General features: G+C 35.5%; 1 protein-coding gene across 5 annotated transcripts in view; it reads right to left on the bottom strand.

Annotated features, from left to right (window-relative positions):
• LOC121415060 overlaps positions 1-19109 on the bottom strand; it is a 164462-nt gene that overhangs the window by 96722 nt on the left and 48631 nt on the right. For all 5 annotated transcript variants that reach the window (XM_041608140.1, XM_041608139.1, XM_041608138.1 and 2 more), the window contains 2 exons: positions 11353-11485; positions 2948-3216 (listed from right to left, as the gene is read on the bottom strand). In XM_041608140.1, coding sequence (XP_041464074.1) covers positions 2948-3216; positions 11353-11485 — 402 coding nt within the window. The remainder of the gene's footprint in view (positions 1-2947; positions 3217-11352; positions 11486-19109) is intronic.

A 19109-nucleotide genomic window follows, 5' to 3' on the forward strand; every position in this document is an offset into this window, starting at 1 on the left:
GTATTCGTTCCTGGAGGGAGGTAATTACAGATCTTTAATTATGATTGTCGTTTGGGGCATCCTTGCCAGCTTGACCGAAGCGACTTTACAGGAGGCGCGGGTAAGCGTGAATCATGCAGCTTACGCACATGCAACTCATGAGCATATTTTAAGATATTCAACATGGTCATAGTGCCAACTTTCTGGCAAGAAGTGTGCTCTAACATTATGAAACGATACATGTGACCGGCGAACCCAAAACCAACGATAAGTCGCTCAAAATGAATTTTTAGATGTTTCTTGAGCTTTGAAAAGTATATCCCAAGCTTTAAAATGACATATAATTTATATTATACCTATAACATTATTATTAATTAAAATTTCATAAATTAATCAACAAAACCCAACACAACTAATTGATTTAATGTAGAAGAAATTCAGTGATGGCTTCAAAAGATAAGGCGAAAATAAGGTTTGAAGTTCAGGGTTCATTCAAGCATGGTATGTGCACACAATGCAATCTCTGAGTCTTCCAAGCAGTCCACAAACAATGGTATCAAAAAAACTCTTGTATCTTCTCTTTTATTCAAATATAAAACTTCAAATTTCAACAGTATGAAGAAGAAGAATTACTTTTTCAGATAAGCTAATTTTTAAATTTGTGCTTGTTAAAGAGCAAATTGCTTTTCTGCTATTTAAAGAAAACCTTCACTGGCAACTTATTGTCCTTTTGGGAGAAGCTGGTCACACATAACATCTATACACCAATGTCACATACAGCAATCATGCTTAAAAAAAACCTACTGCATACCAAGTAAAAACAGCAAGTGTATATCAACCCTGACTGGATAAAAGGTGTTTTTAAGGTTCCATGACATTACCAGGAGCCGAGGAAACGGAGGAGGGGGGGTGGGGTGCTGGATGGGCTTCAGCCGCCCATCCCCACTTTTTTCCAAAACCATGTACAAAATTGTAAAAAATTGCCATCTGACTTTGCATTGTCAACCCTCCCCCCCCCCCACTTTCAATACCGTTATGCAGCTCCTGATCAGCTCCTGCAAATATTTCCTTTTGGGTAATTTGTATGAAGATGTAGAATTAGGATTAGAATTTGAGTTTGGCTTAATGTGTGCATTTTCCATAGAAGCAATTGTTGCAGGATCAAATATCAAGGTACCGTTAAAAAAAACCATTAAGTCAAGGATTCCAGCATATTAAGAAATAGTTTGTTTACTTCCTGGACTAAATAGAATCACTTTTGTAATTCTTGATTTATATATAATTATATTTTTATATGGACTTACTGGAAATCAGCCTAGTGGCAGAAAAGTTGTTTTATTTATTAGTGTAATGATAAATAAAACATGCAATATTCATAACAAAATAAGACAATAACAAAATATTTAATTCATACAGAAAGTTTCTCCTGAAGGAAAGACTAGTATAGGTTTGTCAGTACTTTCAAGTGATGACCTCACACTACACTGATTGCGAGGGTGAGAAGTGTCACGTTATATCAGACTATCTCTATACTTAATCTCTTCATTCAGTTTAAAATCTGTAGCAACTAACCAGGACCACATTAAAATCGAGGAGAAAAAATATACATATATTGTAGAGAATACGTCAGGCTTTCCGATCGGCAACTTGACAGCGATATAAATCGAGATCAGAAAATCATAATATAATCCATTCATACCAGCTAGAAATAATCTAGTAGTGCTTTCAAAGATTATTTGTGAATGAATGAATAAATATATTCTGTTTTTCAAATGGATTCACTCATGGCATTTCCTGTTAACAAGTTTGAGGGTATGGTTTAGGGCGAGACAAAATGGCCCGTCATCTAAAATCCTAAGGACAGATTATGGGAAGCCAAACAACTTCACTTGAGAGTAAAGGTTACACGGGCCTAATTACAACTGGCAGGCAAAAGATATTCATTCGAGCCAACCCATTCAAATTTTTTTCAATTTGATATTGCTGATTGACAAGAGTTGGGAATTGGGAAGATATATCAATGACTTTGGAACCATTTTTTGACTGGCAGAAGAATGAGGGCTATTTTACTGTTTCATTTGATAAATTTGATCCCATCATAATTATCTTCATAAATGGCAATTTATTTTTAGAATGAGCTGGCTACGATACCCTTTTCTGGTCAGATATGGAATGTCAGATATATATCCTATCCAATGGTAGTAGACATTTGACCCTCTAATTTCACGTTTATTTTTTATGAATTTTTTAAAAGTGCCATTTTAACACACAAGTCTATGGGGAATGTTTTATGCGCGTGACACCTATAAACCTGAGGACAGATTATGGGAAGCAAAACAACTTCACTTGAGATTATAGTGTCCACATGTTGACTTTTAATTAGGTGGTTTCAGACCGCCTCGAAGTTCGCCAGTTCCAGGTATTCTCTGATCGGGAAATTTACCCCGATCAGAAAATACCAGGTATTTTGGTAATGTGAAAGCAAACTACGCGTAATTTCCCCGAAAGAAAATACCCGCTAAATAGTAGGTACTTGGCGAAATTACGAGAACTTTCGTGGGGATTTTTCCAAGGTCGCAGGTATTTTGGCGATGTGAAAGCAAATTACGGGAACTTTTATCCCAGCGTGTCGTTGGGCGCGGCGGCGTGGGTGGCTGCTGGGCAAGTGATTTTGAATCTCCCGCCTTGCCTGCTTATCAGACCACACTGCGCATGCTCGTAACTTCGGGAACTTATCCCGAAGGATGTGTTTCGGGGCGGTGTGAATGCAGGAATAATTAACGGGTATTTTTTAGCCTTAAAAAGTTCTCGTAATTTAACGGGGATTCTTGTGATCGAGGCGGTTTGAAACCGCCTATTGCCTTTTCTCAAGCCTGTAGTCTTCTACATTCTGTTCTTCCCAAGCTTTGTAGAGGGACTTCCCGGTTCTGGAATGTAATGTGTTAACTTGAGTTAGTATCCTACTCACTTTGAAAAGCGTGCTTGGCCAGATCCTAGGCTCCCATTGCCCATCCTGTCGTTGCAATGGACACCCACGTCCAGGGGACTGATCCTTGCCGTCGGGGGTCTTGCGGTTGGCAGCGTCGTTGGCATGAGATTTTCCTTGGAGTGGAAGCGCCGGGTCCCTAGTCTTGGGGAACCATGGGGCGTTGAAGGTTGGCTGGAGAGACTGCTGGAATCGGACGCATCTGATGGAAAGATGACACCTCCTCCCTGATACTGGTGTCTCCTTTTCCGCTACAAGAAAAATAAATAAAATTGTATTTATTCCGAGTGGTGGCTGAAAGCATAAGAGTATAGAGGTCTTGATATTTTTGCCTTTTTATCAGAGGGTTGAGCATTCAAACCCTACTTCAGGTGCTCATTTCCTTCAGCAAGAAATTTATCCACACTGGCTGCATCCAACCCAGGAGAGGCAAACAGGTACCTCATAGGATTTCTTCCTGGAATGATTTACTACCTGCGTGGTGGCTCAACTACACCCAGGTAATAATACCAAAGTACAATCAATATCAAGTGTGGAGCATTGTGGCCCAGTGGATTAGTCTCCGGACTTTGAAACAAAGAGGGTCATGGGTTCAAATCCCAGCCATGGCGTAATTTCCTTCAGCAAGGAATTCATCCACAGTGTAATGCACTCCACCCAGGTGAGGTAAATGGGTACCGGCAATTCCTCAGAAAGCTGTGTGCATCTGAATAGGTAACCTAGCTTAGCCAGGTAATAATAATAATAATAAAAGCTGGGATAACAGTTTTCGGAACTGAAGTGGCTACCCTGGGTAAATGTACCGTTATTATTATTATTATAAGTGTTAAGCACAGCTGAATAAATGCCCTATTTAAATAGGCCTATTATCATTATTATTATTGGGGAAGTTTTAGATTTAAAAAAATCTCATTTTGATTAATTGGTACCTACAAACTACATCTTGGTAAAGAGAGGTCAGCAGAGATCAAAACGATTCCACAAAATATTTCAGTACAGTGACAGCTATACACTATGATATCAGTGTTAGTGTCAACAGAATTCAGGCATAATAAGTATTGATCATTTAGAACTGGCTTGGGAAATTCCTAGTCTGAGCACTAGCTTTCCATTACGTAAGGAAAAATGAGACTCTTTTTCACACTGTGCATTCTCAGTTAAAGCCACAAGAATCTTTGCATCATCCACTTCCAGAGAATAAAAAAAAAAACATTTTTGTTTTGAATAATATTTCATTTTCTTCCTCTTTCAAATCAATAAGTTTACAATCACAATACATATAAATCAAGATTTTATACATGTACACGAAACAAAGAAATATATTGATATCAATGACGTTACGAATGTTTAGAATTATTACAACTGAAATTAACTGCCCAATTTCTCTTCCATAACAATGTGAAAGCAGAGAAGAAAAAAATTGTATCAATCAACAAATAAAAACAGACTTTGCAAAAGATGACCTTTTTCCCTAAACAGAATAAAATAATCTCTTTTGTACATGATTGTACAAAAAAATGGATAAAAGGTTATTTTAATGTTTAATTAGAGGAAGGTTTAAGAGTTTAAGGAGGAATACCGCCCTCTTTTGTTGGACATCATACAGATGACAGGAGATCTATTTGTACACATGAACATGACTCTGTTCCAAAGAAGGTCATTCCGCAGAGATCAAATTGCATTCATAAACAGGAAAAATTGCGAGGACTGACTAACATTTCGCTGATGAAAGCCACCTGATAGAATGCCCTAAGATAAAGAGATATCAATCTGGGCCAATGACGTCAATTTATGGGGTGCCTCATGTGTGAATGCCAACAGACAGATATACTGAAAACGCAAAGGTTAAAATAAACAAATATAATCACAATTTGGGGGCTCTTCTGAAGACAAGAACTATAAGTAATCTAAAAATATTTAGTGAGAAACATGTAAGTGTGAACCGAAAAGTTCCTCTCTCAGCAATTCAATTATGCGCAGGGGAAAGTCTATTTCTCTTTCTATTTCTATTGTTGATGTGTAACATTAGAAACACCATGGGCACCCTAAGGTTGATAGTATATGATAATGAATTATGAACATAATGATATATAGATACATACAGCACTTAATACTTACAATATGTTTTAAAGTGATTGACATCATAATTATAATAACACCTGTCAATAGATCCGGGCATGTCCACATACAATGTATGCACTTTCTCTACTCCCTGGGGAGCATTCCAACGAGAGTTCCAAGACTCAACTGCTAGGCATACTACAGAGGCTTTCGCATTCTACCGGGTACCCAACACCTGGGTGGAGAGATGCAAAGTGTGGATGGACGCCTTGCTAAAGACCACCAGGCCTTGGTGGGGTTCGGACACCTGATAAGGCAAGAGTCGGAATCGCTGCACCAAAACAATTCCACTTTAATACATGTAGCATCCACTTAATGACATAAAACAATGTATTTGAATTAAATAATCAGAAATCAGTCTGAATAAAAAGAGTTCAAATCAATGCGCATTCATTCACTTCTGAAGGATAAATTTAATAAGTACTGTTTTAGAGATTTGTGTCGAATTTGGCTATCTATAGTAAAACCACAACTTTAGATCAAAGTTTAAATTCTGCCCCGAGTTCAGAATATAGGGCTATAACTCTTGAATGCTACTAAGCACTTATATGCAAATTTTTTTTTTTTTTATCACAGGGCTTTGGTCAAAAATTTAGGTGCTTTAAGAAATGAATTGGATGTACCAGGTACATGTATGCATGCAAAGTTAATGTTTACATCGCCTATAATCATAGTCTTGACTTCAGGAAATTCAATAGCCTAGACTAGATGACTCATATAATATCCTTTGAAAACTTCCAAGAGAAATAGCTACTCTCGTATATGTCAGAGTAGATAAGTACTGATCAATGTCACTGCCCCTTCAAGATTTCAAATACTGGAAAATATGGCATGAATAAGAGTGATTGAAACTCTCTGGTTTCCTGTTGTTTAGTGACTCTTGGGAGGGAGAAAATAACAAAACAATAAGAAAGAAGGAATGTAAACCTTTCTTTATTTAAAAATAAAAGAAGAATAGACTTATCGTTCATTAATTTTTAGTTTTAATCAGACTCTTTATATTTGTATCCAAACAAAACAATATTCATCTCTATCCACAGTATCAATTCTAAGATCTAGCTAAGTAGCTATCATTATCATTATGTTTTTATTTCATTATCGTGGTTATACTTTTTCTTGTTATTACTATTATTATTATTATTATTAATGTTGTTGTTGTTATTATTAACAATTCTAATTATTAATATTATTATTATTATTATTATTACAGTAGAGGTGTTGTGGCTCAGTGGATAAGTCTCCGGACTGTGAACCACAAGGACCGGGGTTCAAATCCCACTGCAGCACTAGCGTCCTTTGGCAAGGCGTTTATCTACATTTGCCACTCTCGACCCAGGTGTAGTAAATGGGTACCCAGTAGGAAGAAATTCCTTGAATGCTCGATGCGCCCGATCAGGGTAGCCGTGCTAAAGCCGGGGTAATAGTATGCAGCGCTTAGAAACATTTGTATTAAGCGCTATATAACTGTTGCATATTATTATTATTATTATCATTAACAATTATAATTATTAATATTATTATTATCATTATATTATTATCATTATCATCATTGCTATAATTATAACTAATAATATCATTATTATTACTATATTCATCATCATCAATATTATTATAAATATTATTACGAAAAAAGACAGACTAAGAGGGGCAAATATGCCTCCTAAACTCTTCCTCTATAGAGGAAACAAATACCATGCAAGTCTTCCAATATTGGATGAGGCAGTGATTCATGGAAATGCACTTCTAAATGATATCAGCTATCTACAAATTACCGATCGATAGGGGGCTAAATGCCCTTCCTTGTTTTCATCAGATTTCTGGCTAGACCAACTATTCAATTTTCTGCCTTTTAATAACCTCCCTCCATTTCAACCCCAAAATGTAAAAAGAGAATGCAAAAGGACAAAACTTTCTATGAGACTTAATTATATACTAAAATCTTTGTTGAATTACCCAATCTTTTTAACTTGCCTCTTTATAATATGATAGAAATTGTATTATTTGTAATATGATCAATTTTGAAATCCTAACGCCAAAAATTATCCTAAAACAAATCTAAAACTTATTCCTAAGTCAAAGCTATTTTTAAAAAATTCATGTCAACAAATAATATTTATTGATGTAAATTATAATGCAGACGTGAAAACTAGAGCTCGTAAAAGAAAATCAATCTTGAATTTGACACCAACTATGAACCTGAAACATTAAAAGTAAACATGGCTATTAAAAGTGTAGGCCTACACTCACTACAGTTATTGGTATCAAAGCAGGGAAAGCCATCTAACTGATTACTATTTTGATAGCTATTACTTGATGCAATTTCAGCGTTTTTCCTTAGTTTATTCACATTTTTAAATAAAACCTTAGAGAGAGTCCATCTTTAAAGATATTTGCAAATTACACTCTCCCTCAACCTCACCTTTTCCTGACAAGGTAGAGTTCAAATGATTCACCCTACCCCTACCGTCATGACATCATCTCTCTACAAATTTGTCACCGAAGGGGTCAAATGACCCCCCTCCTAATCCCCTTCTCCGTGTCATCCTTCAGCTAGGTCAAGTCTAGACTCAATATTCTTGCCTGTGATGAGACATGCGAATTATGGTTGCTTAGCAACAAAAAATTTCATCACATTTTCAGAGATTAAACTTAGACATGCCGGCACACTTCTAGTTTCCTTGAAGACAGTTGAAATATTCTTCAAGGGGTTTCAGACAAGATTTTTTCAGATTTTATAATGCAACTTGTTAGCTCATTTCAGATTCAAATTTGAAAAAAAAGAGAGGTCCAAATAGGTGCCCTTGCTGGCCTCTATTTGCCATAACAGACATGGTGTAGTGGTTGTGAATGTAGCCTATATCAAAATGGGACATGTCTTCAAGTCTTACTATGACTTTACCATCCTATGGCAAGACATTATTTTACACTTTTCCACTACACTAAAACCAATGTTGTATGCTTAAAACTTCAAACTTGGCGGATGCTACTGGAATGCTCCTCATGGAGTGGAGAAATTGCATACATCATGTGAGAGGGAATGCAAGAATCAAATGGCCACATTTATAATATCTACAACACACTTGAAGCATTTGAAAACATGATAAAAATTAGGAATATCATCATTATTCATCATGAAATTTATCATATTCATGAATTCCATTTACATGTAGTTTACCATTCTCACAAGATCTGTATTAGTGTTGAATTCAAAAGATTACACTTTACAACTAACCATAATTTCAGAAGGGATACTAATTTCTATGGGGTTCATCAATCTATTTGAAAAGCAACATGTAACATAGAATTATTTTTGTACAGGTTTATTAGTATTACAACATGCTATAGACTCAATACAATGCCATTGAGGGTGAAAAACTGATGCAGTATGCATGCATGAATACAGTTTTTTTTGGACAAATTACCTTGAATCTTGAAAAAAAATTAGCTCTTCATGAGAGGCTTTTTAATTTCGAAAGTTTGGATACATAAATCCCTACCACCAGCCACTGATGACTTCATTATTAATCAATGTGAAGTAAATTTTTGTTGACAAATTACCCCAAACAAATCACGCAAACGTATCAACAAATATGACATATTAACGGTGATATTGCAGAATTTCAGGGCCTTCACATTGAGGGAGGGAGGCAGAGAGGGGGCAAGTTCCTAATGAAATGTCAGGAAAATACTTCAAGCAGCAAACTTCCTCTGAATGAAATATACTGTCACTCAATTAGCCATAAACTAAGCTCGCAAAATTTTCTCCACTTGTTTCCATTACATATCTAATTATCTAAACTTATCCAAACTAGCACAAATGAGAATGTATTGGAAATCAAAAACATGTATCACATATATTTCAAAGAGAGAAATAATACAATAAATAATATATACTATGGCAGGGTTAAGTTGCTCAGAAGGCATTAAATGGTATGATTTTTATTGAATATTTAAAAAAAAGCACATCTCAATCTAGAAGCAAAATGAGTATTTAACTTATTGATTGGAGGCCTATACAGTGTCGAATCAAACCCATGTCCCTGTGTTTCAGAGACAAGAGTCAGAACCACTAGACCACCCATATAATGTGCAACTTGTATTAATTTTCTTTTGAAATGTTGGCAAGTGAAATATCACATGCACAGACCATGCCTTTATGTATTATTCGCCTCCTGTTTTGTTTATTACCTGTAATCATTTTGACAGTGTGAAAACTTCAAGCCTATGTATTTGCTTTTAACAATAATAATAATAGTTAAATTTATATAGCACTTCATAATTTGGTTTCTTTCTAAATGATTGCATAATCATTATCACCCTGGTCATTGGATCCATCACTGTTCCACACATAAAGTACACCATCTCCACTCCCTGGGGATTATCCTGGCCAGGCAACAGTTTATCAGTGCACACATGCCAATCTAATTAATACATTGACTTTCACATCCTACCAGGTACCCATTTAACACCTGGGTGGTAGAGTGACATATGTGGATAAGTGCCTTGCCAAAGAACATAAGCCCCGGGTAGGATTTGAACCCTCAACCCTTGGTTTAAGAGTCAAGTGACCGAACCACTACACCCAAAATCTGCACACCTCCTATTGGCTTCCATAGTATGAAAACAATCTAATTTGATATTTTCACCTTTCCTTAATAGGTCTGACAAAAACTGAGATGTGCATCTAAAATTCTCTAAAAATAAGTTTCATTACTTTTTTAAAAACCCTGTTCTTGTTTATGTTCTTCTATATATTTTGTAACTTACATGTACCAGTGGAAATCAAATTTCCGTGTAAATGTTTACATATACCAAATGAACCATCTTGTATGTCTTTACTACAGAAATTATAACTCTACACATGGTGGGAATGAATGAGACCTAAAAGGTGTCTTAGCATACATTTTTGATAAGTCATGTTTAGCTTGGACGGGATAGTTTCCTCTCTAGACAGCCACTACAACATTAGCTCGGAAACTACCCATAAAGCGGGTGTTGTTTTTAGATGCTGCCTGAACGTGGGAGAGGTCATTTGATAATTGAAACTTACATTAACGAAGCTAACTATGGTAAAAATATACATTCAATAATAATGATTGATTGTATATTTTTACCTTCGTTGGTTTGAATTGTTGCTTAGTGTTAGAATTAACCCAAGAAACGTTAAAATATCTAAAGGAGAATACAACATCACAGGTATCAAAATAATACATCACAATTAAATGCATTCATAGCCTTTTCAAATAACTTGCATTAATAATTTGTCTTATTCTGTCAATCTCAATTTTATATATATATATATATATATATATATATATACTTATTCATAATTTTATATTGTCAAAGTGTAATGTTGAGTGAGTGATATAATGTGGAAAATTCTTTGATTGAATCCAAGTTTCTGGCAGCAATGATAGTGTTGAATGTGATTGTTTATATTTCTTTACAAAATTTTTCAAATCGATAATAATACATGTACTTATTTACCCAGGGTAGCCACTTTAGCTCTTAAGAACCGTTCTACTGTGGGTGGGCCCTGCTGGAGAGTGTCCCACAGTTGGAAAATATGTGGGGAAGACTTTGTATACTTTAGAGGTATGTACTTATATCCACAGTGCAAAATTATCACACTGTTATTCATTTTAACATTGTGAATCACATCCTCATATAGTCTACTATGAGAACACACGGAGTACACACTGTGAACACACTGTGAACATACTGTCGACACACTGTCAACAAACTGTAAACACACTTGTCAACACAGTGTAAACACACTATAAACACGATGTGAACACCCTGTGACACTCTGAAGAGGACTCACTGTGAACACACCGTAGAGTGAAGACACACAGTGAACACCCTATAGACACACTGTGAACACACTGAAGAGTGTAGACACACTGTAAAGACCCCATAGACACACTGTGAACACAATGTGAACACCCTGTGACACTGAACACACTGTAGAGTGTAGGCACACTATAAACACACTGTAGAGTGTAGACACACTGTGAACACACTGTAGAGTGTAGAAACACTGTGAACACACTGTAGAGTGTAGACACACTGTGAACACACTGAAGAGTGTAGACACACTGTTAACACACTGTAGAGTGTAGACACACTGTGAACACACTTTAGAATGTAGACACACTGTGAACACACTGTAGAGTGTAGACACACTGTGAATGCCCTATAGACAAACTGGGAACACAATGTGGCACTGTGAACACACTGTGGCACATTGTGAACACTGTACCTACCTTTCTGGCAATAACAAGCTGCACTATGCTACCACTGGCTTGAAGGATATCCACAACATCTTTGTGTGTAACATTCAGGAGACCAGTCCCATTAATGAGTAAAATCTCATCACCTTTCTGTAATCTTCCATCCCTACATAAAAATAAAAAGGAGGAATGCCCAAATTGAATTAAACTAATTGAATTACTAATAATAGTAAATACTACCATTAACAAAAATTACTCATTAAATGAATTCACATTATGCAAATCGAGTGGTAGTTATAATGGTAAATAAGTGCACTTAATAATTCAACAGAAAGAGAATATGACAAGAAGATTTATGAAAATTACTTTGTGTCTTTCAAAAAATGTGATTTCTGTCGGTAATGTGTGCTCACTGCTCACTCATGCATGGCTCTACAAAATTTCCTTTTGTTATGCAAAATATAGCAAATAAGTTTGTGATTATTTTCATTATCTTTCTAAAAACTTGCTCAAACCATTTAGCAAATGGGAGTTTTGTAGTCCTCTTGATCTATGGGAATACTCTTGGTGTCATCATAAATAATCAAATGCTTTATCCATAACAAGTGTTTTTGGAAAGCGTCAAATTATATCATAGAATCAATCAATTGTTAACTCTATTTTTATGTATTTCTATTCCGAGAGTTAATATAACAATTCTACAAAAATAACAAATACGAAAGATATAAAAAGAAAAGACACATAATCATATAGTCAACATACTAATAATACATCAGAAGACACAGTAAATAATCATATGAACAGATGTTTTGAATAGATTAACCAATGAAAGAGTATAAAATGAGCTATAACAATACACATGAAACTAAAATAGGCATCATTAGCATTAAAAACTTCATTGTTATTTTTTTGCATTAAGAGTATTGTATCTTATATATCCCTACATCCTTTATCGCCACTCCAAATATCCTTCCTTTCATCATAATCAAATTGTTCCTCCATAATACACAGTTTCCCCTGCCTAATGGATATCAATTTTATATTTTTGATTTCAATCCAAACATATCATAAAAATGGGGTACCTTTGAATTGAAAAGGTAAAGCTGATGTATGAGTCATACCAGGAATATCAATGTAATCTATACTACACTGTGCAAATGAATAAATGAGCAATTTTCAAAAACTGGTCCGATGCCCTTGCCCCCACGTCACAACATATTTAGCTATCATCTCATCCCTATTAATTCCATGTGATAAAAAAATGAAAGCTTAATTTCACTCTAGCAGATTGCGTCAATCTTTGATCATCAATTAACGTTTCTAGGTCAACGGGTGGCTTACACGGGGAATTCCTCTTTCTCATCTGTATATTCTGATCAAAATGTCTTGGCTGTTTTATCGTCAAAAACAATTTACTCTCCTAATCACCTCTGATTTAAGAACTAAATCCTTTTCCATATATACATCTTGTTCAAGGTCAAGATTTCATGAGGTATGAAATCGCGTGTGTTTCCTGTGGGCTGAAGATATCTAATCCGACGTCTTAAATAAATCAAACAAGATGATTTCCTATCATAGGGATACAAAAACTATACATTGATCCTAAAGCCTAAATATTAATTGAAAGGTAACTTCATAATTGCTGATTCTTTTTAAAGTTTTTCTGTGATTTAAACAAATATTTTGAGAGGAGACAAAGAAATAACTTGTGCAGAGCAAAATGCCTGTGTATTACATGTTAAAATTTATAGATGTTTATTTGCAAGGAACCTTTGAATATTGGGCTGGGTTGTTGCAATGTCTGTCAAGTCTTTCACAAGCTTTGAGGTTGTTGGTCACCTCTGTTTTGTGAAATCAGTCAGAAAAAAAAATATTAATAAAGTAAACAGATTCATTTTCAGAGAGGTCCAACATATTGATTTCAGAAAAACAGGTTAAAATTTGTTGTATCTGTTTAGTTTGTTTATGATCATTGCGTATAATTTGTGATTAGAGTAAAAACAATAAGCCTGCAATATTCTTAAGTCCACTTCAACGTACTTGGCCATCCATCTGTACTCAAATATGGGAAGCTATAAAATGTTAAAATTGCATTTAAATTAGGTGGTGCTGCACCAGCCATAGTTTGCTCAATCTTGAGATTTTAGCCCGATTGGCCCTCTTCGCGATTAATCTCAAGATTCAAGAAGCCCGCACCTCCACCATTGCAAGAAGAGGGATTCCTGCTCGAGCGAGGCATCGAAGAATTAGGGTCTGACGATGTGAATAAATAATCTTGAGTGTATCTGCACCTGCAAGATGGGATAATTCATAAAATAGCACTCTATTTTGCAAATATTCCCAAGTTTACTTGGGAATATTTGCAATCACAAGATTAATCCTGTGAAGTTCTAGTGCTATAATTGCATCTCCATTACAAATAATCTTGAGATTGTTCAAATCAGGATAATTTGCCGGATAAGAAATAGCGCGCTAATTTGAAAACTCGCGCTAGTGCAGACGGCCATAAAGTATGTTCTTCACATTTACTCTGTTCAATCTCCACGCTTTAATGGTGAGGTATAAAACTACTTAGTCATTATTCTAGACAGTTTTGCACATGATTTGAGCATCAAATGCACTGATGAAATGAAAACAGCACTGTTATAAACGTATATGTTACAATCAGTTATCCACAGTCGAAGCAACACTTTAGACCAAAGTTTGATTTTACAGGGAGCATATATCAATCCCAAACTTTAAATAAAAAAAAGTGACAACAGGTGAACAACCATCCCCTGAATTCTTTTATTCCAAATCAGAATCAAAACCTTCACCCTGAATCATCATTTCCTTCTCTCCCATTATTGAAATTCCATTCGAGACCCACTTTTCAAGAAGTGAAGTGACTGCCAGATCCAGGATTTACCAGGTAAGAGGGTACTATGACGTCTACAATTATAAAAATCACTTACAAATTACAAACTTATCCACTTAAAGGAGGTTCAGACCCCCCCCCCCCCCCCCCCCGTCAGATTAAGGATTTGTACGATTTGAAGAACCGCAACACGTAGTGATATCCCTAATGGAAATATGTGCATATGAAATTACATGCACCAGTAATGGAAATAACAAAATAAAAAAATTCAAAGCAAAAATAGTAGACCTTGACGGCACCACCAGGTGGAAGGGTGTTTATGGAACTCAAATGTATTAGTTTGTGGGTGACTCACAGCACTAACATGTAGCCTATACATGTTGAATTTTAAGAATACTGATCTTGGCACTGTTGCATAAAACTTACCATCAATACGGTAACCTTGCCATCCAATGGTATCTTTCATGAAATCCTGGATTTTGATTGGCTGATGAGCATTGTTGCCATGGTAGTTACCATTGGATGGTAAAGTTACAATTATATTAAGCTTTATGCTATGGGGCCCTGAAAAATTTACACTTTCGTAACGTGGTGTCTTCAAATTTTAAGTATTCTATCCCATCTCAGATATAATTATAAAGAGACGAGTGAAATTTTGCAGCAATGTTTCAAGTAGTCTACCTAACTCATTAACAGTTAACACATGCAAGAAAAAATTGGCTATATCATGTCTAAATCTTTGATCTTTACAGCAAAATAAATTGAAGACTTGGAATTTAAAGAGACTTATTCCAAACGATAACAACGAATACTTGCCAATTAATGAAGCAGAGAACTTTGAGATGCCGAAGAACAATTTCTGAGAAAACTTTGGACGATCTATCAGAATGGAAAACTCAAATCGATTTAACAACTGAACTTTCAATCAGATCATAATAAAAATCATATGAAATGGCTTCAAATTGCAAGAGTTCTCCACCAAGACAGATCTATTTGTAGAGTAGTGGAGTAGTCATGTCGATGACAGGTCAACGAGCAGGCATTCTATGAGCCTCTTGGTTCAAAAGAACAAAAGTTCTATTGGTTCACCCTCTCCAAAAGCTCTCCAAGAATTTCCACTTTTCTTCTCTTTGCTTACAAATGGCATTATCAGACATAATAAAAAGGAGGACTGGTGTCCTATCTACACAACACATAATAATAAGCCTTCTTGACTTGATGAAGTCTTACAAACACTTGTACAAAGTACTGACTCCAAAGGGTATAGGACTGCATGAATGGGTAAGCATCTTTATAGCTTATGACGGTTCTATTCAGAAAAAAGAATCATCTGAAATCAATCTAGATTCTGTACATTTTTATTTAGCTAAAGGGGGATCTGGTTCTCCATGTCCTGGTCTAGTGGTTCTGACTCTCAATTTGCAATCAGAGGCTTGTGGGTTCAAATCCTAGCCAAAGTGTACATTTCCTTCAGCTAGAAAAATTTCACCCACATCGAGCGGCATCTGACCCAGACTCCAGGTAAGGTAAATGAGTATCGGCAGTAATCACTTCCGGCAGGAAGAAGTTCCTCAGAAAGCTGCAAGCACCGAAATCAGTGTTGATGCTCAGCCGAGGTAATACACATGTAGGACTGCCTTTGGCAAAACCAGGTGGATATGTTATGTGCACAATATATACCCCATCAGTAAAGAAGTAACCAGCAAAGACTAATTAGAAATAACACATTGTTTTGATGATTATAATATGTGATTGAGGAGAAGTGCTTAATATAATGTTACTCTAGCCATGAACATATTGCAAATAATCATAAATAGTAGCATACCAATGATTATCATATATTTTCTGAGAGGAGGCAGACACATCATAAAAAGTTTATTTTTCATATTTCATATTTCATATCATATTTAAGTTTTATTTCACATTTTCGTGGTTACTGTACATACAAAGTGTGCACTATCTAATCCCAAACTCAAGTTAACAAACCCAATTAGCTTCCTCCTTATCTTTATTGATTCAAAGATTGTGAGGACATAAAAGTGCTATCCTAACATATTTTAAATTTGAAGAAAATATAAACTTTCATCTTGAATGTTTTTTCTTTCTTAGTTTTTTAGTTGTTTTTTTTGATGGACATTGGTCATTCCCAGGGGTGTGTACTACTCTAACCATTTACCTTGAAACTATCCCACCCAGCATATCCTCTCTATATTACTATCAAAGAAACTTCTACTTCCTTCATCTTGCCAGGTTTTGATATATATCATAACAGGATATTGTTCTCAGTTTTACAGAGATTGAAATAATATTCTCTCCAGTGCTAGGTAAAAATAGCAGGGGTAAGAATGGAAAACCTGGTCTATAGCATGAAGATTTATGACCAATTAAATGTATTTCAAATAATAATTCTGTTTGGTTGATATGGTTATGTTTGTACAAAATGTAAGAGAGAGCTCAACTGGCCATTGTCACAAACCATTGCCATTTTCTTATTGATTGCAAAGTGCAAACCTTCTGGGACCTAAATTCACTTAATTCTTTTTCGAAAACAAAAACAACATTTTCAATTATTATTTCTGAATTGTAAGCTTTGTTGATGAACATTTATTTTCCCCTCCCACCTCTTTAGCCCATTAACAATGGCCCCTCATGGTACCAGACCAATGGTGGTAAATTCAATATCCTTTTAATTACCCTCAAATTTCCTGAAGTGGTGTCACCTATAAGTGGTGTTTATCTACTGCTAAATACCAACTCAATTTGTGTCCCTAATTCTATGACATCACAGGGGCCAGTCTGGGGATTCCCCACTATTCCTGGACAATCATAATGATCCTCCTAAAATGACATGCACTCCTCAGATTGAATATAAGGCTACCTGATTTAAAAGCCTGTGAGAGCACAGCCATATGAAACAAGTATGGTAAAATCATGGAAACTGCAGTATCAAGAGAAATTCAGATATCTTGTAAAAAAAATAATCAGAGATTTGGATGTGTCATTTAAATGGCACAACCCTTTTTAAACATAAAAAAATATATGTACCCAGCCACTTCAAGTTGTAATTCTATATCAGATAGCTCAATATATTTATTTGTCTTAATCAGGTGTGAAGGTAGAAAAAAATTAGGCTTGAATATTAAATTGTAATTATTAGATATTTTAATGATTGAGCAGGAGTAAGAGAGAGAGAGAGAAAGAGAGCTCTTAACTAGTATTTTCGTCGGGGGGGGGGGGGGACTCACATATATTGGTGGTACGGCAACGTGCCGTTTTGATGACCCCCTTTTTCAGACCTAATTTTCAGTTCTCTAGATACTCCGAATGACAAGCGCCCACATTAAACATGCACAGCGCTAGCGTGGATGGTACCCACTGTACTGCGATCCCGTTCCGTAGACCGTTTTCACACCGCCTGGTATATATTGAGTTCCCAGGACCCCATATTTGACCCTTGTAGTCAGTTCCTTAGACCCCCATTTCAGGGTTTCAAAATATCAAAATATAATTTGAGTGCCCCCCCCCCCAGATTTTGGTTCAGTCATGTCTGAATATAATCATCCATATTTTCTTGTAATTGATAGGATTTTTTTTGTTCAAACAGGTGTGAAAGAAACAAGAGATTCTACCACTAATAAACAGCTGCTAAGCCAGATATTTTTCTCATACATGTAATATCATACATATAAGCTTTAAAATGAATACGAGCAAAGAACCTACAAAGTATTTCTTTCTGCTTCAGAACACAACTGTCTTTTACAAAACCATCTATTTAATACTTGACTTTAATATGGCTTTTTGATCACATACTTTAAAAATTTTGTAACTATGTTAGAAAACTCCAGACAAAGGTAATATAATCTGACAGTTTCAGTCTATTCAATTCCAGTGGCAGTTCCATCCGGCCGACTGACCTTACGATCACCTGAATTTTGGGGTTCCCGTTCCCTTCCCGATTTTTACCACCCAAACCTGGACTGCAGAAAAACCAACGATGGCACAGGCTTAGCTTGGAATAACATTGCTCAACATTCATGTTCAATTACGATAAAGACTCACGAACCTTACAACAGCATGCTGCCATTAAAAAAAAATGGTTTAAAATAAAACGGAAAGTAGATCGTTCACACCAATAGAGATTAAAAGCAAGAAGAGGTGAAGGAGGAGGCATAACCCGGTTCTATCATCACAGGATATAGTTGTGTAAGCCTAGATAGAAGACTAGCAGTAATCAGGAGCCGCCATTACTTCATCCACAAATACTTGGTTTCCTGTCCCAGGTTGAAACCTTACCTGGCCTGAAAATTTCTGTCTTTTCATTTTCTTAAAGACAAATTTCAATTGTGGTAACAAAAAAACTAACAATCATAAACTAAATTCAAAGTATGCAATCAAACGACTATAAACTGTAAACTTGAGTGAAAATGATCAGTCAGATGATTCTGGGAGAAATTTAGTGACTGCTCAGTAATTAACATCTTTTAATAAGCAAGGTTTTTAGTAGACATCTCTTTTTTCCAAGCCATATTCCTGATAACACATGTGATAATTTTCTTACTCTGTAATTTTGTATATTCAGATGGGATTATAATGTGGAAATAATAGAATTTCAAATTAAATCTAAACAAACCAAATTGAAAAAAATTCCCAGATGTGCATGTCTGTCTTGTAGATTTTTATCAAATTTTTAGCTCCATAGTTTAAAAAAAAAATATGACATTTTACTATACCATGACTTTCTAGATCTTGACTTATTATCATTGTGATATTTCCAATTATTTTAAAGACTTTCTCTTAAAAACCTTGCTCACTGCGACAACCTGATTTTGGCTTTAACTTATCAAGTATCAAAATATCAATATCAAATTCAATATCACAATAGTCACTCTTTCCTGATATAAGATTTCTATTGGCTTTCTATCGAGTAATCACA

The sequence above is a fragment of the Lytechinus variegatus genome, chromosome 5 (assembly GCF_018143015.1).
Source record: "Lytechinus variegatus isolate NC3 chromosome 5, Lvar_3.0, whole genome shotgun sequence".
Lineage (NCBI taxonomy): Eukaryota > Metazoa > Echinodermata > Echinoidea > Temnopleuroida > Toxopneustidae > Lytechinus > Lytechinus variegatus.